The sequence below is a fragment of the Hippoglossus hippoglossus genome, chromosome 7, assembly GCF_009819705.1.
Source record: "Hippoglossus hippoglossus isolate fHipHip1 chromosome 7, fHipHip1.pri, whole genome shotgun sequence".
NCBI lineage: Eukaryota > Metazoa > Chordata > Actinopteri > Pleuronectiformes > Pleuronectidae > Hippoglossus > Hippoglossus hippoglossus.
The window spans coordinates 7,921,373-7,948,149 of NC_047157.1; the positions used below are offsets into that span (position 1 = coordinate 7,921,373).

At 41.0% G+C, this 26,777-nt stretch overlaps 2 protein-coding genes across 3 annotated transcripts; one reads left to right on the forward strand and one right to left on the reverse strand.

Moving 5' to 3' along the window:
- Positions 1–1,440: 1,440 nt before the first annotated feature.
- atp13a2 (ATPase cation transporting 13A2) lies at positions 1,441–19,579 on the forward strand. 2 transcript variants are annotated; one of them, XM_034590213.1, is made up of 29 exons: positions 1,441–1,568; positions 5,339–5,412; positions 6,368–6,535; positions 7,284–7,342; positions 7,459–7,525; positions 7,610–7,689; positions 7,891–7,968; positions 8,058–8,127; positions 8,221–8,355; positions 8,450–8,516; positions 9,265–9,396; positions 9,781–9,942; positions 11,226–11,336; positions 11,536–11,582; positions 11,714–11,902; positions 11,993–12,199; positions 13,143–13,253; positions 13,461–13,617; positions 13,869–13,980; positions 14,087–14,211; positions 14,342–14,520; positions 14,892–14,984; positions 15,139–15,218; positions 15,621–15,773; positions 15,887–15,983; positions 16,594–16,817; positions 16,961–17,112; positions 17,258–17,430; positions 18,550–19,579. In XM_034590213.1, the coding sequence occupies exons 1-29, from the start codon at positions 1,556–1,558 to the stop codon at positions 18,715–18,717; spliced, it is 3,483 nt and encodes a 1,160-aa protein (XP_034446104.1). In that variant the 5' UTR covers positions 1,441–1,555; the 3' UTR covers positions 18,718–19,579. The 2 variants fall into 2 exon arrangements, with proteins under 2 accessions (XP_034446104.1, XP_034446105.1); XM_034590214.1 differs by lacking the exon at positions 1,441–1,568 and adding an exon at positions 4,247–4,516 and having other exon boundaries at positions 18,550–18,774.
- A 332-nt stretch (positions 19,580–19,911) lies between these two features.
- Positions 19,912–25,282, reverse strand: szrd1 (SUZ RNA binding domain containing 1). The gene is made up of 4 exons (XM_034590216.1): positions 25,119–25,282; positions 23,798–23,847; positions 22,526–22,786; positions 19,912–21,965 (listed from the first exon to the last, which is right to left on the reverse strand). The coding sequence occupies exons 1-4, from the start codon at positions 25,164–25,166 to the stop codon at positions 21,854–21,856; spliced, it is 471 nt and encodes a 156-aa protein (XP_034446107.1). The 5' UTR covers positions 25,167–25,282; the 3' UTR covers positions 19,912–21,853.
- Between the last annotated feature and the right edge of the window lie 1,495 nt (positions 25,283–26,777).

Here is a 26,777-nt window from a genome sequence, read left to right on the forward strand (position 1 = left end):
GACATACATGACAAGAGTTCCAGCCTGATGACATCTACTCAGAAATCATGACTTAAAATCACAGCGCCCTGGTTTTTTGGACTTCTTCCACTTTAAAGTACACCTCCTCGTCCTTTGACTACAACCATCTCAAATGTTGTCAGAAGGGCCTCAAGACATTGATGATGAAGTCTTATGGAAACTGTGAGTTTTTGTCGAACAACGTTTTAGTGGCGTGGCTTCAACTTTCAACAAAGACATTCATATGGTTTTAAGGAAGAGGCATGGCAAAATAGCTGAATAGCGCCCCCTAAATAGCAGCCCTAGCACCATGATTGACCGACATGTACAAAAATCGGTAGTGTCATTTCATTACGAACCAAAAACCCACTTGGATCGATATGCTAGACCGAACAGGAAGTCGGCTATTTTGAATTAAGTGGCCATTTTTGGGTCCTCCTAGAGCTTTCATCAGATCAACTTTAAGGAGATTAAAAGTTATTAAAAATGTGTGTCATGGAAGTGATATGTTTTATACTTTGATGCTAATTTGCTTTAATGTCACAGTGTCAGTGCTCACAGATTCCTTCGATGTCTTCGACTGTTGCAAAGGTAAAAGATGTATACGGTCCGAAGAGAGACAAGAGAGTGTTTTTAACCTGAACAGATCTATTAGTCTGTATGTAGTGATAGTGATAGCACCACCTACTGCCAAAAGGAGGTAAACCTCGTCTTACAACTTTAATTCGATTTACATTAAATTTTCCCCTAGTGGTCTACACTTGATGGCATGGACCGTACTGTGTGACTAGTGGGGGTGGTCCAGCGCCGCGTGACAGACGCAGGAAGTGACATGTTTATCCTTCCCGTGATGCACAAAACGCATGCAACACGGAGCTGTTTCGCCCAGTCCCTGTTCGCCCTCCCCGGTGGCCGCATCAGGTCCCGATATCGCAAGTGCTCGGGTCTGCATAGTGCTCCTAGGTTTTTTAAATCTCACTTAATTTTACCTCCAGCCAATTTTATGTTGTGTGTATTTTCCTAAGGCTTTTACTTTTGCGCTTGTTTTGCTATTTGGCAAATTATACTTTTTCTTCATGTGTTCACTTCTTAATTTCTTGTGTATTTTCTGTACTTGGCTATATTGTAAATGCGTTCTCTACCTACAGGCATTCTTTGAGGTAAAATAAATGGATACATTTCAGATCCAATTATGGATGTGAATTTTACCATCCAGAATAATTGGGTTCATGATAAAGTCAATGCTATAATTCGCAAACATACATTTTTTAATGATTACAGTCATATCTAACACTAAGATTCGATTTACACAACATATAATCCTTGGACACAGTTCAAAAAGCAGCTGAATGGATCAGTGACAAAATGTTGGATCAGCCTGGTGGTGTCTCCACACGTGGGCGCGCTTGTGACTGTTTTGGTCTCCTTGGCTTTCCGTAGAAAGGAGTACTTCACAGACCGGGACAGATACATGTTTCTCAGAAGCTCAGTGTGAAGAAGAAGCTTCTCATTCACACAACAGGATAATGTGGAGGCTGCCGTCGTGACCACAAACATGGACAGACGTGGTAAGATCATTCAAATCTCTGCTCACGAGCCGTTTCATCCACAAAAACGCGAAATAACCTTTGAGCTACACAGATGTGTTTGCTAACATTTGGCTAAAAAAGGCTCTGAACAACCTGTCCTGTGTTCGAGTTGATAACAGTTCACAGAGGGAAATTAAAACTTCCACTTCCTCTTACTACTCTTCTTTATAACTCAGCAACCTCCAGTGTTAACATATATATAAAGGTTTGTTTAAGAGCTGAGGGTGAACTGATGCTTCAAACCCTTCACAACACATCAGGCTGTCCATACACAGTCATGTGATATATTCTCAATATAGAAGTATTGACAGGAGAGCAGATCTCAAATGTTTTTACGTGAGTATATCTGTCTGAGAAGTGTCCAGGATCTATCAGTCTGCAGTCAGTACATGTATGTTGCAGCTGTCACTACTTGTTTAAGTGCTTCTGTTATTTATCTTTACTTTTGCTGCCATGACAAATGTAACACAGTCACACACAGTAGGATTTAACAGAGCCACACAGCAAACAGATGAGTGTGTAGGGGACATGTTTTTTGCATCCTCAGCTCAGATGACTAGCTTGTGTCTTCGTATCTGTTCTAAGTCATTTCCCTTTTTTGACGACACAGAAAGTTTTATTTGGTTTAATAGTGTTATATTTAGGATGAAACTGAAACAGATTTTCTCCAGCTTGATCAGATCTGCTCATTGAACAGAGCAGGGCTCATAAAGTCTTATTTTGAAATGCATGATAATTGCTTGTGGATTTCAACAGGGGTATTGATTGATGCCTGGGACAACGGGTAACTTAAAGCTCCATTATGCTGATGTCCGGACTCTGGGTCTATTTAGGTGTGGTATGTGAATGAACTGGTTACTCGAAACCAGTTGAAATTTAAAATACATTAACAATACACTTGCTGCTGTGCATGGGGTGGATTACTGTCAAATACAAGTGGTTTCAAATAAGTCATTTAGATTTTTTTTTTATTTAAAACCAATTAAATAAAAAAACACAGAAAAATGACAAATAATAATAAATAGTGCAGGGGGAGGCAGAAAACCCAGTAGGCTTATTTTGCAGCCTATTTCTAAATTTTGTTGAAAAGAAAATAATATGACTACCTATGAGTGTCATCATATTAACAATAACGTGTTAAGCCAAATAATAATAACAAGAACAAAAAAGCAACAGTAGTATCAATACAAAAGCAAAAGATGTGTGCATGTCATGTGGACCAGTGAGCAGATTCATGTGTGTTTTGGTGTGTTCCAAATAATCTGGCACAGCAAATGGCGAACGTATTAATCAACATTTTATAGGGATTACCAATAATATGCTGTAGAAAATTGCATTCAAGTGATGTTGGCATAATCTGAAAAGTAAAATAATTCACACGAACAACCCCTCAAATCGTAACAACCTGGAAAGTCAAAAGTAGTTTTTTTTTACCTCATATATGCAGAAAATGGCAGACAAAAGTAAATGTTGGATATTGTTAGCTAATTGTGTTTAATTTAATTAATTAAACGTGGTTTCTTAGAAAATTTTAACCAACATTTAATTTCTAATGATAGGATGGAACGGTTTATCGCTGTCCAGAGTATTTATTCACTCTGATAACAAGTCATATAAAAAAATATATCATCTTTTTATTTTGTAGCCTCCGTGTCATTTCCACTAAAAGCACATGAACATCACCCAAGTCTGAGGAACAACCTCCCAGTTCGGGGAATAGTAGAGTCAAAGGAGCATGTGAATGCAGCATTACTCAGCCTCCATAAACCTCCACTTGACTCGGTTCAATCATGTGCACAATAACAAAACAGATGAAACAGTTAATGTACTGTGTGGCTTCATGTCTATCTAGCACAACAAGTACCAGCAGGTTATGACGTAAATACAAAAATTAAGCATATGAACAGACATTGTGTCCTTTACAAAAAATAGAGCTTTTATATTACAATATTTATTGATGATAAGGAGTGTATTGAACTATACTAAGTGGCTACCTCTCCTGTCAGATTAAACAAACTGACATGGATCTTATACCATCACCATCCATCTCTGTTTTTATACACCCTGTACATTTTAGGACAGTAAATGCCTTTTCTTTCCACATTTCTTTGTTGACAAGCTGTGTACGTTGGTTTATTCATTGTCAGAGCTGGTTGTGTTACTTGTGTTTACAAAAAAAGTGATAGTGCAGTGTTTTAAAGATGCATTACACAGTTTGTATATACAGTATATACAGTCTACAGCTGATTTACCTGTATCACAACTTGTACACACACTGAACTTTATGTCGGTGGTTATTATAAATCCATGTGTTTGTGAAATTGTAATGTTGTTGGCGAACAATCACATAATCACAAAGGAGTGTTTGAGACATTTAAACTACTTGATTATAAGCAATCTTGTTGTTTCTGATTTGTGTCTATATCTAATAATACTTTTTAATATTTGGATGTTAGACTGTAATCTTAAGAAAGTATGACTTTCCAAATATGCATTATCATAACGTTGCCTCATTTCCTAGATTGTATCCAATCCAGGCCCTTCCATCAGTTTAAAAGTCTTTAAGGTGACATCGCAGCTCACTGAAGTCAGTTTTCAGTTAGTGGTGGAGCACTATTTGGCAGGTACTCATCAGGCGTGTGTCAGGCATGAGACGCAGGGGGCGCTGTTCTCAGGTGAGAGACAGAAGTTGGAGGAGCAGTAGAAGAACCGCAGGTTGAGTCTCAGCCGCAGCGGCGGCTCCAGTGACTGTAGATACAAAGTTCTGCCCTGACATTTATCCTCCAGATAACTTCAACCTTTCTGGAATATATTTATTTTAAACCGGTGGTGTCGTGTTGATGTTGAGTTCAGGTTTTTCCTCCTGAGTGTTCGGACATTAACGAAGTGGGTTTTGTGCAGTGTCTGTACTTTCTTTGGAACCGGAAGTGCGTATTAGATTAAGGTGAACAACGAGCTTTACCACCGGACTTCACTTCATTTTATGACATATATATATATATACTGTCCTTATAACCCTGATAATGTTTTATTGGAGCTGAAAGTGTATGTGTTGTAAACAGCTGTGTTTAGTGACTGTGTTTGTGTGTGTGTGTGTGTCTGTGTGTCTGTGTCTGTGTGTGTGTTGTCCTCTTTAAATCCACCAGTTACTCTGGACATTTCTGTATGAGCTCACTTGACCTGCATCACAAGCAGATAGATGAAGACACAGTTTTTTTTACCTACTTTAGTCTTTATGGCTTTTATTTATATATTAAAAATAAACCAACCAGATAAAAACTAATAATATGCAATGAAAAGAATCACTTGTTGTTCAAGGTTTAGAGATAAAGACATCAGCTCTGCATAACACTATTATCAATTTGATAAAAGTGAATTATACTAAAAACTCGAAATGCGAACCATCTGTACAGCAGTACATACTTTCATTGCATTTGTTTCTTTTACATGAAGTTTTTCAATGAAACTACTACTGTTTTAACCACACTGACCTAGAGCATCAATGTAGTGCTGTAAAGTTAAATGGTTGTCTGACAACACAGACGACAAAGAATGAGTTCACCTCCATTTTCCTTTATCATAAAGTTCATATATGAGACATGATCTGAAACAGCTTGCAGCTTTGATAAAACTAGAGCTTAGCCATCCGTTTCAATATTGACTCAGTAGGTGTGTTGTGCTTCCTGGTTTATGTAAGTGTTGTATCAGAGGGACGGTTGATGTTAACGACCCTTAAACTTGTTTTGTAGGTAGTGTGGTGGAGCCGCAGACCGGACTCCCCTCACCCAGTCCACGAGACCGCCTTCTCTCCCCTGACGACATGGTAAGTTGAGATGGGAGATTTGGCTCTTTGAAAGGAGTTGCATCCTATGGCTCCATTCCTTTCCAAGAGCCGCTCAAAAGAACGGCTCATCGTTCTTTTTGTAGGGGGCTGTTTTATGTGTGAAATAATCTCTTTCATGATGATGTGATAGGGTAAGATTTGGATGAGAATCATTTTTGTTAAAGGAGTCTATTGACTTTTTCTTTTTGTGGGTTTAACTGCATTTATAAAACTTGCACGTCTAATTTTGGTGTTAAGAGATGTTAGATATCCGATCAATCTTTTTGCATGTGTGGACTAGGTTCAACAGCACACAGTTACTTTCATTACTAGACCGAATGTCAATTATGTGCATTGTAAACATTACACAGGGTGATGCCATATCAGTGTAATTAATGAGAAGTCCTCCGTTCCCTTCTCAGCGACAGAAACCTTGGTTCTCACTGTTCACGTCAGAGGCAGTGGCGTGGCTTTAGGGCAGCAGAATGTTTGCACAGTTATAAAGGGAACGGCTGAAGTAATTCTAAGCTGTTAAACTGTTATTTATTGAAGACAAAAAAATTGTCAAAAGGCAAGACAAACGGAGAGATACAGAAAATGCAATTGAAGAATCACAGCTGACAGATGGAAATGAAAAAAAAACCCCAGTTATGGTGATGTGTTTGTCTGATGTGGTGTGAAAGCTTCCACTGACACCCATCACCTGCAGATCTATAGAGAAGTATACATAACCTTGTTATATATAAAGACACAAGAACCAGTGGTTTTAAACGTTAGGTGTCTTACTGTTAAAAGCAAACAAGCCACTGCTCAAATCTGGCTTGAGGCAGTAGTTTTTTTTTATCATGTAACATGTGAGCTGATATGCTAACAGGTCTATGGAAATAACCTTTTAACTCTGAACTGAAACACTGTTTGAATCTGAATGGACTGTCTGACTCCTTTTCCTCACTAGGACGTCCAGGGGTATAAGTTTGTGCGCTGGCGGGTGTGGATGTGTCACCTGGCTGCCATGCTGTCCTTGGGTGTCCTCTTAATAGTGATCCACTGGCGCCCACGGCTCGGCGTCCTCGCACGCTGCAGCTCCTGCCCTCTGGCTTTAGCTCATGTTCTGCTAATAAGAGTGAGAAAATATAATACTTCTGTTATTACCACAGATCCTACGTTTGTCTAGATTTGACTTGCACCTCACCTGCGAGTCACATTGTCCCACATTTTCCTGCATTAAGGCCCCTAATAGATGAAGCCTGGTCATAAATGATTAGACTGAGCAGTCCTATCTGTTATAAAACATGCTCTGAATTGTTAGTTTCTCAGTCCAGTCTGTGTAGTAATACTGTATATTTAAATGTTGTGGGTGAATGTCATCTTCATTTTAAGTACTGCTCCAACCTTGAAAGAAGAAGATGATGAGTTTTAGTTTCCAGTAATGCTGTTGCAGATTTCTTTCCACACTGGCAACATATAAATTACACAGAAAACACTGTGTACTTGTAGTTTTTGTATGAAGAAAAGAACTTGGGAAATTACCAGCTTCAATTTGAAAGGTTTGCGTTCAAAATATATTACATATCTCATATGTAGTGTTATTATATTTATTTGCCTACCATCTGTTTGATTTATACGTGTTCATGGAAATGAGGATTCAAATCTTCCTCCGAATATGAAGAATATATTTTATCTGTGACTTGGTTTTACACTTTGCTTTAAATCTCTCTCTTTCTAATGACGTCTAATCACCCAACATAGATGTTAGTACCAGAAGGAAAAAGGGACTGTGTCTGTAGCATGTTTTTTCTGCTTGCTATCTTGGTTGGTCAGTGCCTTGTTTCCAGCTCTCACAGACACATTTATATACTCTTCACCCTCAGGACATTTTTGGTCAGCAGCATGTCGTGGATGTCCTTACAGAGGAGATGGAGGATGACAGGTTAGCTTCATGTTTCTATTCTCTGACAGCATCATCTTCAGCCTCTCATCACAATGCATTGACTGAATCTGAGTAACAGGTTTAACTGTTAATTACGTCATGTTTTTCCCATTTAGTTTGGAGTTGTTGGGAGAGCACGAGGTCACTGAGTGGAGAGATACAGCTCAGCTGTACCAGGAGAAGGTAAGGAACAAGCGTGTGTTTTTCAGAATAAAGTGGAGCGTGTTCTTCTCTCCCAGACTGATATTTCCCTCTATCATGTTACAGAAAACGCTGCTACGCTACTACCTGTTTGAAGGGCTGCGCTACGTCTGGCTGGACAGGAAGGGAGCTTTCTTTCATGTTAGGTATTGAAACAGGAAAAGCAGAAACACAGAGAGAAAGGGAAACTGGATTCATGCTGCATATTTGGGTGGAAATTCTCAGATGCTTGACATTGACGATTTCAGTTAAATTCAACTCTAGAAAATAGTAAACATAGACAATTTTTGCTTCAGCCATTGTTGTTTTTCCACAACAATGTTGAGCATTTCCATCTTTGTCTGCAGTGTCCTCAATGAGGACTGGACCTGCAAGGACCTGTATGACTTCCAAAAGGGCCTGAGCCACCTGGAGCAGAGCTTCAGGTAGGTAGAGCTGCACAAATGGAGAAATGAGCAGGTTGTTTAATCTCATTGGAAACTGCTGACTAGTGACACAACATGAATTCTTTCAGGAGACTCATTTATGGGTCCAACCTTATTGATGTGCCTGTGAAACCTTATATAAAATTGCTGTTTGAGGAGGTGAGATGGAAATCCCTTCTTTTTCAGATGGTTTGAAAAAGTATTTTATTCAAAATATAAATATTGTCTCTTGCTCTCTATCTGCTTCTTTAGGTCCTCAACCCTTTCTATGTGTTCCAATTCTTCAGTATCACCCTGTGGATGATTGACAATTATTATTACTACGCCATGTGTATTTTATTGTTATCCATTCTCTCTATCAGCATCTCTCTTTATGAGACGCGTAAGGTGAGTCTCTAGTGGAATACTTAATATGATTATTATTTATATGTTTTTAATGCTAATATGAAGTATATGAATGTTATGCTACCTTACCCCACAGCAAAGCATCACTCTTCACAACATGGCCCAGTTAGTCACAAATGTTACGATACGCAGAAACTCCGGAGGTGAGTGTAAATTTTGCATGTCAAATTCTTGTTTCAAAAAATGATGCGTGTGGATATGGCTGTTTATTTAGGGTCATTGTGTTATCGTCCATAAAGTTACTTGGCATGCAGACAGTCAGACCTCAGTTTCAGCTGCAGTGCGAACCTGCAAGAGGTATCAATGTAGTTTTCTCTCTTGTGCGAGAACTTGTCTTTCACTCTCTAGTCTGTGTACCTGTCCCTCCAAATCTATTGCACATGAGGGTGACCTTTGTATGTGCGCACATACACCCTTGCTACTACCAAAGACTTAAGGAATTCTGTTGGAAACGCTGGCTTCATATAATAATAATAATAACGATAATTTGCTTTGATTTGTTAACTGACACTGTTCCAGGTGTTGTTTTAGATGTTAGACAGTAATAGCTGGTATGTAGTTGCACCTTGAACCACTAATGTTTTAGTTCCCCCTTTCCTCAGTACTGAAAGTTTGAAGTAGAATTTCAGGTGTTCTATCAGAATTATCTCTGAGATTCAGTTGTCAGTTTCTATATGAGATATGTTTTAACATGCTGCTTTACAGTTCAACAGCACGACAAACTTTATCCTCCAAAACAAACATACAGTCATATCAACACATCCATATTTGTTCTAGCTCTCTTTTTAACATGAGCTGAGCCAGGGGGTGAATCAGGTTTCTGCCCAGTCATTCTGTATTAAATCCAGAACTCTCTAAAAGGACATTAATTCTAAGTTGTATGTTTCTCAGTGGAGGAGTGTGTGAGCTCAGTGGAGCTGGTCCCCGGCGACTGTTTAATCATCCCTCAGGAAGGTTTGCTGCTTCCATGTGATGCTGCCCTGCTGGCTGGGGAGTGTCTGGTGAACGAGAGCATGCTCACAGGTGATCATCAACCCTCAACGCCAGCACCAGGCACAATATAACTGGAGCCACTATGTTTTATAACTTCAGATATAAGATCATTTTCTCCTCTTTGTGTTCATTTTCTCCTCTAACCACTAGGCCCCTGACACTCTTTCAGAAATCACACAGTAACTAAACAAATATAAATTCTGTTATTGAGGAGAAAATTGCTTTATAAAATAGTTTCACCTGACTTTTTTTTTTTTACTTTGCTTGAGTGTTGCAGTTTTCGTTCTGTGCTTGGGATTTATTTAGAAATGTCTTGTTCTTTTCTGCAACAAAAGTAAAAGCATACAGTAACTGTTGCAAAATCAACTGGTCATGTTACTGGTGTATGAACCTGTCATCTGTCTCTGTGTCAAGGTGAAAGTGTCCCGGTGCTAAAAACCCCACTGCCGGCTGGTGAGGGAAGGTACAGCTCAGAGACTGAGCGCAGACACACACTCTTCTGTGGTACCCAGCTCATTCAGGCCAAAGGTGGCAGGGCGGGAAGTGGAGGTGCTATTGCTGTGGTGACGAGCACTGGTGAGTAGTGAAACTGATGACCTGAGGCAGTAACGTTTTAGTGAGATATCAGTTACCGGTTAAACCGTATATAATTTAGTGGCCATTGTTTTTTAGGTTAAATGAGCTTTAGTGAGTGTTTGGCCACTAGTAATGCTATGGAGCAATGTTTTTATGAGTGGGGCATTATTTTGTCGTCTCTTACACACACATGAAGTCAGACATGCTCGCGGATCATGCTTTATACATGCCTGCTGCTGCTTTCTTGTTCTACTTATCAACAGGTGGCAGTAATATGCCAAAAAAAGTCAGGAAACAAGGAGATATTGATTAAAGAAGCATTAATGAGAACAATTGTTGTTTCAAAATGTTCAAAGAAATCAGCTTTGCAAATGAGTTATGAGGAAGGAACTATAATCAAAATGGTTGTCAGAACTCTATATTACACACTTTAAGCTCTGGAGGCGCAAATCAGACCTGCTATTAACAGCTGTCCTCTGAGATCAGATTACAAAAAAGTAGTTAGTTCACACTTGGCAATAAATTGTGTCTGTTGTGACCACTTCTCACTTTCCCCCCTTTCTGTATGCAAACAATCACACATGTCATTTGGGTTCACGCAGACCAAATGTTGTTTTCACCCAGTCTGAGTTCACTGGTGTGTCAGCTGACAATGTTTAGGTGTCAGCATGAGTGAGAGAGTGAGAAATACACAGCATGCAGTTCTGCTAAGAATTAGAATAAAGTATCAATCCTTATGTGGGGATCAGTGTTGATATTGTGGCAACAAACAATATAACGATGGACTCTGAGAAGCGTAAAACTGTTTTAATTGATTGTGAGCCTGTACTGGGTCAGAGGTCACCAGCTGGGTAGGCTGTTCCTCATATTTGCCCAGGACACATTTGCATTCATACAGTGAAAAGAATGTGGCCACATGTGTCCCAGGACATCTGAGAACATCTGAGACCTGTACTTAGCGCTGACCACTTGTGATCGGATTACTCAGGACAGATGTCAATACCAGGTCTGCTGACCTCTCGATGATTAGACTCAAGTTTCTCAATAGGTTCTGACAGAAGAGACTATCAATCTTAGTTTCAACTTTCAGAAAAGCTGTTGAATCCTTCCCATGGGAGACTTCATTTAATATAGTATCACTTCCTCTCCACTCAAATTTCCCTCATGTTTCTTTACAGTAGTCTCAGGCAGTTTCACATCTTCTGTGGCCACGGCCCCAGCCTCCTTGTTTGGTAGGACCTCTTCTAGAGGTAACATTTGTCTGTCTTCTCTCTCATCCTCAGGGTTTTTCACAGCCAAGGGAAACCTGGTCAGCTCCATTTTGTATCCTCAGCCAATCAACTTCCGCTTCTACCAAGATGCTATTAAATTCCTGCTCATTTTGGGCTTTTTGGGTAAGAACTTTAATAGCAACTTGATTAATTTTGTTTCAAGAATGAAGGAAAGAGTTAAAGGTAACTGTAATAACATGTGCAATTAAAAGAACAAGCAACTCTGCAGCTGAATTTCCCAGTTTATTTATTTCAAGCCTTTGACCAAACGTTTATTGAACATTTAATTAAAAAAAATCAACATTGTTCTCCTCTGTTTCAGCTTTTATTGGCACCATTTACAACTTCGTGGTCCTCTTCAGAGCCAATGTAAGTGTGAGCTACAATGGACTGTAAACAGTTTTCTTGTCTGTCTTTATTTGACAGTAAATTGTGATAATTTTTTTACTGGACGAGAACAACAAATAATGTGATGTCACTGACTTGTGATCCGTGTTTAGGTGTCTTGGGGGTATTTAGTGATCAGGTGCCTGGATATCGTGACCATTGCAGTGCCTCCTGCTCTGCCTGCAGCCATCACCGCTGGCACCATCTACGCCCAGCAAAGACTGAAGAAACAGGGCATCTTCTGCATTAGTCCACCTCGCATTAATGTCTGTGGCAAGGTCTCCATCTTTTGCTTTGACAAGGTGAGGATGAATCCATCAACTAATGTTTACTGTGTATGTTGAGAACAGTCATGGCATCAGTGTGATTTTTTTTTTTTTTCTTTTTATCAGACAGGAACTCTCACGGAGGAGGGCCTGGATGTGTGGGGAGTGATGGAGGGGGGACCATCCGGTTTCTCAGAGCTGGTCCCAGAACCCAGATTCCTGGCCCCAGGGCCCATGCTCTCAGGCCTGGCCTGCTGTCATACTGTGACGCTGATGCAAGGTCAGCCCATTGGAGACCCTCTGGAGCTCAAGATGGTTGAGTCCACTGGTTGGGTATGATAGGGCAAAGCTCATATTATTTACTGGATATCATTTGAAGGCTTTAGATAACAGTTTGCATACAATAACTGTCTTTGCTAGTAATACTCCAGTAATGAACTATACATTTTGGTTACAATTACAAAATAAAAGTTTCATTTAGTGAAACGAATTCATCATTTAATGAAAGAAGCAAACGTTAGGGTCTAAAGATGAGGAGCAGTTCAAGAATGTTGCCTAAATGTATAACTGGAAAACCATTAAGTGACCATGAAGACATTGAATCTAACCAGACATTTAAAGAAACACTATGTAAACTCTTACTGAGCAACATGCCCTCTGCAGCCACACATTGTGATTGATTCTGTCAGGCTCCGTGTCTGATAATGTAGTTTTTACATAGAGAAAAAACACAATCTGTGTCCTGGAGCTCTAACTGTGTATAGTCCCACTGGACTACTTCTTGCTGGAGATTGTACCTGATTGCTAAAGTTACATAAACATGCAAGAACAAGCGTTTAGGGTGAGGAGCTGGTTTTTAAGCAGCACCATTCACCCTATTTTAAGTCGATGTACCATTAAACTAATATTGAAGCTGCTATTTTAAGGTAAAAAAAACAATGCATAGTGTTTCTTTAATGCCAGCTTTTGCGCAATTGTTCATTTTGGATAGTCGGTGCTACAAACACATTTTGTCAGTACTACAACAGAATTGAGGTTTGACAATTAACAAAAATTGAAATCTCACAAAAAAATGTAAAAACACGATTTCCTTTTTCCGTTTAAACATAATAAAGCTTTTAAAGTTTCCCTCTTGTTCACACCTCTGGGACATAATAAAAAACACTTCATGATTTTGCACTCTTCAAACGGTTCATTTTCTTATTGTGAAATCTCTTCTCACAGCCAATTTCCATTATAACATTATTAAACATCAGTATTTTTGTATAATTTCCAGACCCACCAGGAGCCTGAGGGAGATGGGAAGGTGCTGGATGCAGAGTTTGGAGGCTACAAAGTTTTGGCTGTTATGAGACCTCCGACTCAACAGCTCCAAGCTCAAGGAACAGTGAGTGTCCCCAGCAACAGTCCCCTATAAACTCAACAATTGGGAGTTATGTGTTACTCAAGTGAACAAACACATATCTCAATAACTGTTCATTTTTTCAGCTTCACACTTGTATTGTTAATAGTCCAAGGAAATATTTAAAACTAAAAGTTTTCAGTTATGCAAAGCTTTTTCTCTTCTCTTTCCTTTTTATTGTTCATTTTTCAGTCCACCAGCGAGGCGGTGGCTCTTGTTCAGAGATTTCCCTTCTCCTCGGCCCAGCAGAGGATGAGTGTGGTCACTGTGGTCGGCGGGGGTCACTCAGCCCTCGCTTTCATTAAAGGATCCCCTGAGATGGTGGCGAGCCTCTGTCGAGCAGAAACAGGTCAGACACTTTATAATAATAATAACTAAATAAGCTTTAAGTGAGATCCTTACTAAATGTTTTACTTCTCATGTTTAAGTGAACTAGTCCTTTTAAAGCTTAAATATATATAGAAGACTAGTACAACATTTTAATCATTTATCATCAATAGCAAACAAGCTTTCTCTAAATGTAGAGTATAGCAATATATTTTCTTTGTGTCTTTATTTTTCTGTGACATTTATATGCAATAAGATTCTTTCTGTTTATAGTGCCGGCACAGTTCTCCAGCAAACTACGCAGCTTCTCCAGTGAAGGCCTCAGGGTTCTTGCACTTGGCTATAAACCCTTAGATAACAACACTGACCCGAGGACCATTAAACGGTGAGAACCCAGTCTGTATCTCTGGCTTCTTCATAGACATTTTAATTTGCTTTCTTTAAGCAATAAAAGATGAGCTGTGTGTTGATGCTCTTGTGTCTCTCCACAGAGAGGAGGTAGAGAAGGACATGCAGTTCTTGGGTTTGCTAATGATGAAGAACTTGGTGAAGCCAGATAGTGCCGATGTTATCAACATCCTGAGACAGGCACAACTTCGCAGCGTCATGGTCACTGGTGAGAGAAATTCTGTTACTCAGAGTATACTCATTTTTAAGATATGAAGTTATTACTATACATATTTACTATTGTTTCCTCAATTACATATGATTTCTTTTGTATTGATCATTATGTTTTGTCCACACAGGTGACAATATTTTAACAGCAGTAAATGTAGCAAAAAGCTGCCGGATGGTGGGATCTGACGACAGGGTGATATTCGTCAATGCCACCCCCCAAACTGCCCAGTCCATGCCCACCCTAAGGTTCACCCTGGAAGACGATGTGACAACTGCTGCACAAATCTCAGTAGAGATCAACACGTGGGTTAGTCCTGCTCAGACACAACACTGTGATGCACTGGTCCTCACGCTGTTTAAGACAGTTGTCAGCATCTGGGAAGAATCACTGTTCATGGGACTTTCTTGAGACTTTCTGTCCCTGACTGTAGCCATAACTATGCTTCTCTGTGATGAATGTTAGAGTGGATGACCTTCATCATGTCAGACTGAGTAGGAATCAAGGTCTTTTCCTCAGTGGCCAAACTCTGGAAATCAGTTTTTACTAATCTGCTTTTTCATATTTGATAATTAAGGAGTTGTCTCATTAGCACATAAAACCACAATCATAACTTGTGTTTTTATACTGTCAGGATGAATTTTAGTTGCTGTTACTGATATTCTTCCCTCTCCTCTCAGGGCCTGTACCAAGGGGGGTCTGGTTATCACTTGGCAATTAATGGCAAGTCCTTTGCTGCGCTTTGTGACCACTTCCCGGAGTATTTGCCAAAGGTAATGTAAAATGTGTAATCCTAGCAGAAATATTCTGAGAATGGGCCGTGCTAAGCATTGGCCAAGCTGTGACCTGAAGAAGGATTAAATTACATTATAGTTTGGTCAAAACAAAGACATTACTCTACTTTGTCTTGATGTGCCGGCTTTTCAGGTTTTGATGCGAACCACAGTATTTGCACGCATGACTCCTGACCAGAAAACCCAGCTGGTGAAGGAGCTGCAGAATCTAGAGTGAGTTCAAACATCATGAACAGTTTACTCCAATCAAGTCATAGACAACCCCTAAGAGTAATTAAAGCTAGCAGGATGCAGATGATCACAAGTTATTGCAGTAATTATTAATGATTTTTTTTTATAAAAAAAGAAAATGTAAAAACATGTTTTTACTCTGTCATGTTTATTAGGTGTTGATTGATGAGCAAAAAAATGCAATTGTATTCATTTAAAACTGAATTTACAACACAGCATGTACACATTTCTGTTGTCTGAATACTAAAGCCACTGTAGAAAAACAATCATACTCCATTATGTCAGTGACATGCCACTGTGGCAAACACTAATTCGCTATTACCCGACTTTAAATAAGACACCAGCTCTTACTGAATTTATAATGCTCCTCTTCTGTTACTGCAGCTACCGGGTGGGCATGTGTGGGGACGGGGCCAATGACTGTGGAGCCCTGAGAGCTGCTGATGTGGGGGTTTCCTTGTCTGAAGCCGAAGCTTCGATTGCTTCACCTTTCACTTCCAGAAACGAAAACATCAGCTGTGTGCCGCTGCTCATCAGGTGAGGAAGTGTTGCTGATGACTTCTTTGAAAACCAACATAACTCGTGATGTTTGTGGTACAGTATCTTTAGTGTAAGAAATAACAACACATTTTGGCTTCTTGTCTCTGCAGAGAGGGCCGGTGTTCTCTGGTCACCTCCTTCGGTCTCTTCAGATACATGGCCCTGTACAGCCTCATTCAGTTCTGCTCCGTCCTCATCCTTCACACAGTGAGTAGCAGCAATCCTCACTGTCGAAGCAGCCATGTTTCTCTGCTCAGGTCCTGGTGGGTCCACCACAACTTGGATCAGCAGATTACTGATCTGACACAAAACACTGAAAAAACATCGCACTACAAGAAAAATTCTGTTTTGGCCTGCGAAAAAACAACAACACACATAACAAATACAGCCCCACTAGACAGTTTAGTGTGTTGGATCACTGCCCAGTTTGATACTCGGGAGGAATGGAACTACCAAAGGTGATGACTTGTTCGAGCAAGTTGTTTTGGCTGACAGATTTTTGATGAAGACGCCACCTACTGGTCTGGCATGCTTGCCGGAGCGTTTGTAGTAATTTTTGTGTTCTTGTCTCGACATAAATATTTCGTAAATCAAAGGTTGTGTGGGCAGAGAAAACTTTTTTGAAAACTGAGGGGAAAATACCTGTTCAGACAAATATCAGCAGCCGTGTAGACAAGGCCACATTTTTCCATCAGACCTTGTCATAATATCAGTGATTTCAGCTGTAACTGTGCGCGTTCCCGCGACAGGCATGCAGTTCTCAGCAGGCAGGGTTAGCGGACCTTGTAACATGTAACTTCTTACTGTGTTTGTCCAGATGAACACATCTGTGGCTGACCTGCAGTTCCTGTACTTTGACATTGCTCTGGTGACCACTCTGGCCATCGTGATGGGAAAAGGGGGCCCCAGCAACCAGCTGCATCCCTGCAGACCCCCAGCCAACCTTATGGCCATGCCCGTCCTCGGCAGCCTCTTCATCCACAGCTGCATGATCATCCTGGGCCAGCTGGCTGCACTCTTCATCACCACCACACAGGACTGGTCAGTTGAAAAAAGTTGTTTTTATTTCCCATCAGAACATTCAAACAAAACATGTTTCCTTATCAACCGTCTCAGATTTAGGAAAAAATGAGAATCCTGTTCACAAATTATGTTTATACAAATCTGTACACAAATCTGTTTAGGTATATCCCACTCAACTCAACAGTGTTCGGAATAGACAATCTACCCAACATGGAGGACACCAGTGTGTTTGCTTTGTCTGGTTTCCAGTACATCATCATGGCTGTGGTGGTCACAAAGGGCTACCCCCACAAAAAACCTCTCTACTACAATGGTGAGTCATCAGTAATGAGCAAACAGGAGGGTTTGGGGGGGTTGGAAGGGTGTGTGTTCAGAGCAGTGCCAAAAAATTGGATAATCAAATATAATGTGAATATAATGAAAAACGAATAGATTTTTTTTTCATCTCATATTCCCAGTGATCTTCCTCTGTCTGCTCATCACCCTCTTCTCCGTGATGACTTGGCTGGTGTTGCACCCTGGGCCTTGGGTTGGCCACCTACTGTCACTGTACGACATCTCTGATATGAACTACAAAATGCTTATCGTCGCTGTGGCTGCTCTCAACTTCCTCGTCTGTTTTGTTGTGGAGGTGAGTGTGGTCGTGAAACTTTTGACGATTGTTGTCTTCAACACCATGTCTCCCACTGTAGTCTGCTTCCCCCAGTTAGAACTTCCTCAGAGTTCATCATTCCAGATTCACATTTATAGATACCATTATAAGGTTAAGGTGCTCCTTGCTTTTTCCATGAGTGATCTTCTATCCTCCTGAACATTAGGATCTATGACACTTTTTGTTGTAATTGTTACTTGATACACACTAAGGTTCATGTTTGTTCAGTGTTTAGAGATTTAGAGTTTCTGTTTAGAGATAGGTAGCGTACCTGGCAACAAAACACTTTTAATTTTTAAACTTAAATAATTAACTGGAGAATTTCCTGAACCTCTTTAAGCGGAAAGGGGGTGGTGATGGCCTATGGGTCAATAAAGTGTCATTCCTGGACTCACAACATGCCCTCCTCTTTTTCTAATAAAATTGTGTCTTGGCCGGATTCAGTGTTTCAGGCCTGGTCGTGTCTTTTCTGTGTAAGGAATTTCTACCTTTTTAAAAAAGTGTATTTATGTGATGGAGCCCAGTTTGTGTTGGGGTAACATCACTTGCATACAAATGTTCCTATGGTCACATTATGTTTCATATAGAAACCCCCCACCCACGCCATGTTCCACTGGTTTGTCTTGTGTGAGTGTATAAGCTATTTCCTTGTACCGTCATACTCCTTTTCTTGTGTGTCATGGAAAATCTGTAATATAATTTATATATAAAAGAAAATGATTAGATTAGTTTTCCCCGCGCAAACGTCTGAGTTTTCCAGCACCACCTAAAAGAGCAGAGCCTTTTTATGAAAATCTGTTTATGGCTAAACTATAAAATATCAAGCCTCAATTACATTTCTTAGTCATTAAGGTTACATAGCGACATCTTAGGAAACATTTCCTAACATTTGTTTGAATATTTATTGGTATCAAACATGTTTTACTCCTGTTTTACATTGGTATCGGCTCCATAAGTCCAGGCTCTGACAAGTTAAAATATCTGTAGTAAAAAGAAGGTTCATTGTTTATTTGCACCAGTAACAAATAAACTCTTGATGGATTGTCTCTATGGTACCGAAGCCCTTAACTGTACATTTACTGTTTTATCTTCATCCAGGTGCTGATTGACTTGGGTCTCCTGAACTGTCTTCGGTTGCTGCGTGGGTGGCGTCCGTCCAAGAAACATTACAAACGTCTGCACATCCTCCTGTCTAACTCGCCATCATGGCCGCCCCTCAATCAGACACAGTTTCCCACAGATGACACACTCATCCGCTTGTCCTAGCATCCGCTTCCCCTCTGATGGACACTTGACAGTCAATAAATTTGTACATTACATTTCATTTACCTGATGCTTGTATCCAAAGCGACTTACAATAAGTGCATTCAACCATGAGAGTACAAACCCAGAACAACAAAATACAAATTTCTTCAAGGTATAGTCGGAAGAGACTTTAGTCTCCAGCAGAAGATCTGTAGACTTTCTGCTGTCCTGATGTCAATGGGGAGCTCGTTCCGCCATTAAGGAGCCAGGACAGCAAACAGCTGTGATTTTGTTGAGTGGCTAGCTCGCAGTGAGGGAGCAACAAGCCGATTGGCAGATGCAGAGCGGAGTGGACGGGCTGGGGTGTAAGGTTTGACCATGTCCTGGATGTAGACTGGACCCGAAACACTAGTACTTGTGTACCGTTCACAGCACGGTACACTAGTACTTGTGTACCGTTCACAGCACGGTACACAAGTACTAGTGTTTTGAAATGGATGCAGGCAGCCACTGGTAACCAGTGAAGGGAGCGGAGGAACATGAGTGAATTTAAGTAGGTTAAAGACCAGAAGCTGCTGCATTCTGGATGAGCTGCAGAGGTCGGATGGCACTAGCAGGCAGACCAGCCAGGAGGGAGTTGCAGGTGTGAGATGACCAGAGCCTGGACCAGAACCTACGCCGCCTCCTGAGTGAGAAGGGGACGTATTCTCCTGATGCATCTACAGGAGCGAGTTGTTGCAGTAATGTTGGCAGCAAGAGAGAGTTGACTGTCGGTCAGCAGAGTCGATCAACGGTGCAGAGGTCTGAGCTGCAACCACAATTTGACCAACACTGCAAAGTTGTGTTTACCTCTATTAATAAAAACTATTTTTATGTATTTATACCACAGTGTGTCTTGAATTTTGTTAATATTTCCAATCAATGATCGTTGTGATTATTAGTAGACTTTAATGGTTGGTTTGCATGTTGTGTATATAAAAGGGTCATGCTACCCAAACCATATATATTTTCTCTCACCTCCTGTCCGGGTATAGTTCTGGTTTTAGTTGTGTGGGTTGAGATTTCTGTTTTATTCCCAGAGTAGTTGGTGAGTAGTTTTTCAAAAGATTTTCTAAATATCAGCAGTAACACCAGACATGGATCCACTGGCACTACTTTCAACTACAGAAATGAAACTCCTTTAAAGAGCAAGCATCACAACATGCAGCAGATAGCTTTTTGGCAAATCATTTTATTAAATCAGTATTTACAGGCAGTTTGTGTTCTCACTCAGAGCTCAGCCGGACCAGTCTGTCTCCTGCTAGACTTCCTCAACTAAAAATCTCTTAACCAGGATCGTGAAATCTCCCTCAAATATATTCACTTTCTTGAACTACCCTAATAAAAATCAACAACCGCAAAGTAAAGACATGATACAGGAGGCACACGCTGAATTCAACCATTCTTATTACTTTTCTACTGATGATGTGCATCGCTGAATATGGCTTTATAGAGATCTCTCCATTTGAACAAGTAAATGTGGAAAATCTAGTCATGTCTATCGGGGCACAGCGGAAAGTGATCTAACTGCTACTTCTCTGGTTCACATTTCAGGAGTGGACCATCAGGTGCTGAACACGAGAGCAAAGTGGGTGTTACCGTTTCATATTGTGACCAAGTTGCCAACACTTAAGACAAAAATAAAACATATTCATCTTGGGACGTGAACACTGTTTCAAGTTCACAGAGCACTTCTTCGAACAAAGTGCAGACCCAAACTCAAATATGGACATTTGCTTTTTGCGCAATCAAACCTGCTGGAAAAATACAATCTTCGTTCATTTCATTCATTCAGTCTCAATCACTTGCACCTGAGTTCCTACATACTGTACGTCAGCGAGGGACGCGATCAGACGAGCGCGCCGACGACAAGGTTCAGACGCAATGAATCGGCCATTGAAGTACAGCAGTGAATTAATTTCCCCCGCCTGAACCTCCCTTGACTTGCTGCCAACAACACCTTCAAATAATGACATCCGATTTACCTGAAACATGTACAGGTTGATTTTTAAATGGGCTTTTGGTTCATTTTGATTAAAATACTGCTGACATTGCTGCAATCTCATACAAAAGGGCAGAAAAGCTACTTAAAAATGGACCTAGATCCACAATCTTTTTTTTTTTTGCTTTTACTTTTAAATAGAAATAATGAAGTGACAGTCAAAAGAAGACAGCTGTAAAGCTTAATTAAAAAACAAAAACCGTAAACATAACATGTCAGACATACAACTAGACACACATGACCCTTACAGTCAGTTTTTTAAAAAACAAATGGCAATATACACATTAAGGGGTGCACTGATAATGCTAACAGCTCAGTTACTGAATAGGTAGCAATTAAATACTCAGCATTCGGGGTGAGTTCACTGTGGGAGATCTGACACCACAAGCTGCAGCCCTGGAGTCTGCATTCAAACTGTGTAAAAACCTAAATGTGGCATTTTACAATCATTTTAACACAAATTGCGAAACTTTGAATGCTATCTATATCTATATGTCTATTCAATACAAACTGCAGCTACTCCTGTTTATTTAAAAAATTCTTCATAATTGCTGTTTTTGTGGTGAATAATAATTAAATACTTTAATCTGCACTTGGTCATCCTTAAAAAGATAAAAAATAAATGTGAACCAACATCTGAAAAACTAAAAACCATGAATAGTTTGAGATGGGATGTGTGGTATTATTGCTGGGGAGAAGCTGCTGCACAAGCACCAGCTCATCTCATTTTGCTATGGCCCATCACGTCTCCTGTAAAGTCTTTGCTTCTGCCTTGCAGGCATCCTGAGAAGGAGCCGCCGGGCACTGAAGGAGGAGCGAGATGGAGGTGAGAGGCGTCTCTTAAAGGGATCATCACAGTGAGTCCAGAATATGTCCATAATCACAGTGTCAAACAGACGGGATTGGGAGAGAGAAAAGAGCATGTTTGACTTCGTCCTGGAGTTCCTCGCTCCCTGGCAGTTCCACACGACTGCTGGTGGGAGGAGTGGAGCAGCAGTGCCCCTCTGTAATTCACTGCTCCTCTGATATCATAGAACTGAAGGAAGTTTAAGAATACAATGTGTCTTTGCTCGCAGGAGGCCCCTGAACTCTCTCCTCTCGATGGCTGAGGCCCACTTATCTGTGCTGTCGGAAGCCATGGGTGCCGTCTGGACCGGCTGGCTGTCGGACAGTGTGATTGGTTGATCGGGTGTCCTCTAAAGGCATTGTAGAGTTATTGCGTCCTGGCCTGTCAGAAAGAGAGGAAAGAGGAATAAATTAGTGACAGCAGTCTTTTCCAAATGCCAGCAGCCAGAGAGAAAGTGCTCACGAGTCCCGTTGGCAGGTTTCAGCAGCATGTTTGTGTTCCATGAGTCTTTCTCCTGAACTGTCCTAATTAAAGGATCCCTGCAGTCTCTCATTAGTTACAGAGCTCCATCTTGGTTTTAGGACAGTTAGCTTCAGAACTGCATTTAAACACATTTTAAAGAGTTTTAGCTGATTGTTAGCATGTGTTGCTAACATAATTGGCCTTATTTAAGCCCATAGGTGTTTACATACAGTTCTTTCACTTAGGAAACAGCTGTTTTGTTTCTAGGAGTCTAATTGTATTATAAATGTTATCATGGAGTTAAAAAAAATTGTATAAAATGCCAAATCTAATGGTAAATACAAAAAAACTGCTATGAAATCAGAGTATAGGATGGCATTGTGTTTTGGAGATAAAAACATTTAAATACTTAACCACAGGTGTTTACTGCTGTCAACTAGCAAACAGTTCTCAGCCTGTCAATATTTGTGGAATGTTACCTGTCAGTGTTGGGCTTGTCTTGAGGCGTCTCCTCTGGGCAGGCGCTGCCCAGGATTCTCTTCCTTGCCTCTGCGTACTCCGCCTCTCGCTGAGCCAGAGACTTGACCTGCGGTGTAGGTCTGTTCTGATTCAAGGGGGATCCCAGTGCCCCGTTATTCGTCGGCCGCTTCAAAATGCGTATCTGAGGTGGGGGCCCCGCTGGTAGAGAGTCGTCCTGTATCATCATGGTTGTCTTTGGCGGAGAATTGTTACTGGACTCCCTGGAGGGAGGACAAGGCCACATGATTAAAGACGGGGAGTCAGTAGCTTAGAAGATACATACATGACCAAAAGACATGTGAAAGAAACCCCAACACATTCAGGACTGATTCAGTTTTTTCTTGCTCATCAATATAACATGTGGTAAAGGAATAGTTAGTATGTGTTCTTCAGGTAAGCTTAGTTTAACAATTGACAAAAATATTTTTATGAAGAATTGGGATGCAACAATCCAATTTATTCCCCTCCTAATAGCAATACCTCAACTAAAGGTACAGTATCAATACAGAATCATTTGCCAGTGTTTCCATTGTGAAAAAAACTGCATATTACTCGGCATGAAACGTTTTTGTGTACATTTTTAAGTTATGAGGACAGGAATTACTGCGAGGCTAAAACTGGGAATGCATGAATGTAACTGGAGACTGTTACATCCATCAGTCAAGTCAGACCAGTATCCAATCTACCTAATAAAGCCAGTATCAGCCACCATATGAACGAACCAGTGCATTATTAGTTCTTCAGAGATCACATGCATAGTGAACTGAAGAGTGGCTCATAGTAGTTTGTAAAAACTCTCAGTGTGTGGTCAGGTAGGTACGTAAAAAGACAAGTACGAATTATTTTATGGAATGGGCCGAGGGAAGAAATCAAACAGAGGAAAACCCAGTTTGATAAGATGTACAAAGACATCTTTTATGAGAGGTACAGAAAACCAGAAGATGAATTGAAAGCATTATGATGCACATAAGAAGACACGGAGACTACAGCGATGAAGTGGCTGGATGGACACAAGGGGGAGAGTGGAGTTATATGATTTTGTGTGATGATTTAATAAAGAATAGGGTTAGACGTGTTTTTTCCTAACACGTATGTTGCGGATTATCTATCTACCTAAAAAATTGTATCATTTAAAAACTTGAGAAATAAACTAAACTAATCATAAGCAACACATTAGTTTTGAAAGAAAGGTGAAATAACCCTTTAAAAAAGTATTAGAAATGTGGGTTTACCTTTCTTTCTGGTTGATCCTGAGCTTCTCTTCCAACCGTTTTTCCATTTCCTGTGGGAGTGAGAAAATAACTCAGACATGTATTCGTGGAAACAAACAACCAGCTCACGTTGAGTGTGGATGCGAAGAAAAGTTCTGCAGGTATGAAGCAAGTAGTTGAGCGGCTGGAAGAGCAGGATTCAGTTACGAGCTATTTATACATGTGTCGGGGAGCTGCCAAGTCAGAAGAGACCCGCTCAGCTAGCCAACATTAGCCGGCAGATGTTGACACAGAAACTTTCTAAGAAGGGGTTCGCTGCCGTTGCTTTTTATTCACGTTTCACACCAACTAACCAAAGTCACAGATCAGTGATCTGGACCTCGAGGGGGACTAGCTGATGACGTTCACTTCTTCTCAGAGCCACGTTGTTGTCGTCGTGAGCTGGTGATGGTCCGCCAGACCACCGCCATGACTGCTAGTGTCTAAAGGAATGTTACCTGGAGGGTAACAGCTTGCCTGTGTGGCCAGAGAACTACCTCGCTGCTCTGCTACGAGTTGGTAACATGGCCGATAATGTTGCCCACCAACTACATGGCCTTGTAACCTAACAGGAAGCCAACAAGTTAGTTCAGCACGCCGGCATCCCGCCTGCTAGCATTTCGATACGAGCAGGTTAAATCAGGGTCCATGTTAAAATCTGATACGTGAAGGCCGACGATCCTGTGAAGTTACTCATCTTCTTCACAAAATGTGGACATCGCAAAGTGATCCGCGGTGCGAAGAGTCGCCGTCAGCCGCCTGGTCGGATTTCTAGGAAACAGTGTTCCAGTTGACATTTTCTTCAAATAACAGTTCTACATCTTAATGTTTTCACAACCGAATGAGACTATAGTGGATGATCTCGTGTGGGGGGGTTAGAAAATCAATATCCAATTGACAGTTTTTCCACGTTAGCCATGTACTCCACAGTTAGCCTAGCATTAGCTGACGCCTTAGCATTGCCACTAGCTGGTCGTTAACTTCACTTGGCTCAGCTCGAGTGTGTTGTTCAGCCAGTAAACGGGCACATTAACGCCACTTCGTGTGAAGTCGGGGAGAAATAACAATCGTCCCGCAGCTTGTTTGTGTTGAACCCGTCTCGCTCGCCAGCTACTTGACGTTAGCTCCCCAAGTTTCGCAGAGCTAGCGCGTTAGCATTAGCCACATTGTTGGCCCGTGGGAGTCGTGAACGCGGAAAATCAACTTAACGCGAACTTCTGAACGCGCCAGAGTGGAAACAAAGTGGACAGCAACGCGATCGGCAGCTCCGCGGTGGAGCTGCACGGGGCGCCTCGGTATTTACCCCACTGTCCGCCGCTTCCTCCCAACTTTCTGCGACCTCCTCATCCATGTTTCATTTTGCTCAGACACGCTGTGGTGGAAGAGGCGGCCGTTCCCCCCTGACTCCTCCCGAGTCCCCCTCACTCCTCCCGGGCTGCTCCTGCTCGCAGCGACCCGCCCCCCGGCTGTCTGCGGCCCGTGACGTCACACGGACGGATCCCCCCCCCCACCCCCACAGCTGATCACGGAGGGAACTCACGTGCACATCACGGAACCAGCGGAGTGATCTGCAACACAGCAAGAAGGGATTTATTTTTGACCCAACATCACGACACAAATAATTATTATAAAATAATCCAATTAGATGAATGAAGAAAAAGCATTGCAAAAGTAATGTGTCACTTTAAGATTTTACCTTAACTGGGCAGAGCAGATGTAGGAGATATTTATTAGTTTGTGTTCATTTTCATGATTTGTTTTCAATATTTGATTATTATAGGTGTTAACTTTATATGGTTCATATATGTTTATTTTATACGTATATTTTTGGTTTAGGGTTATGGCTCAGCTTTATAGAGAAAGTGCATAAGGATTATCAGTCATTTCTGTGTGTGTGTGTGTGTGTGTGTGTGTGTGTGTGTGTGTGTGTGTGCGTGCGTGTGCGTGTGTGTGTGTGTGTGTGTGTGTGTGTGTGTGTGTGTGTGTGCGTGTGTGTGTTTTGTTACAAAAACAAAATAACAGATTTCCATGAAACTTGATGAAGGATGCAGTATGGGTACATTTAAGGGCAGATCCAGGATTTTTTGTTCACTTTCTTTGACATTGAGAGATTTTTCAACCTTAGCACCGTGTTACCAGATAACAATATTTTGATCTTGAAAAGAAAACAGGCATGTTTAGGGAGCTGTTGTCTGTGAGTGTGTGAAATGCAGCTCAATTGAATCCAAGGAGGACACTGTTGTTCCTTTGCGGAGCTATAAACTCCACTAGTGCTACTGTAGTCTTTAGTACTGAGAACTTATTCATCTTAGCTTGGGTTGAGCTTTATGGATTTTTATGTTTGTTAAGTCATTTTCAGGATGACAATATTAAGTTCAAGGCAGGAATTATACAGAATTGGGTACGGTATAAATAAGTGTCCGTTTTACATTAGGTTTATTTATTTCTAAACTTTCTTCTCAGTTTTACAACAGTAGATAAATGTCTGAAAGGGCATACAGAAGCTCTTCAAACTACACATGTGCCTTTGGTGCTTATTATGGGTTTTATTAGACAGTCTGCAAAATCATCATGAATCCAGTGCTGTGTTTGAAAATATGTTTTATTTGTTTACAGTACATGGAAGATGATCCTGTGAGTGTACATAGTGTGGCAAGTTAACGTTCTCTCACTTTTTACAGTAACCACCATATCAGTGATCTGCAGACGACGCACCAGGAGCAGCAGCAGAGAACCACACACACTCTGAGGCATCTTCACTGATTTGTGTGTGATGTGCTGTAACAGACGGCAGCTTCAGGAGCATCACTGCCGTATGTTGTCTCAAGCAGTTTCTGTGTTAACTCTGTTGAGGACAGACTTTTTTCTGTTTGGACACATGAGGGCAGCACAGTATGGCTCCGTCAGACTTTATTACTATTGGAATTATGTCTGCCTCAAATTAAACCTTCTCATGCAGATT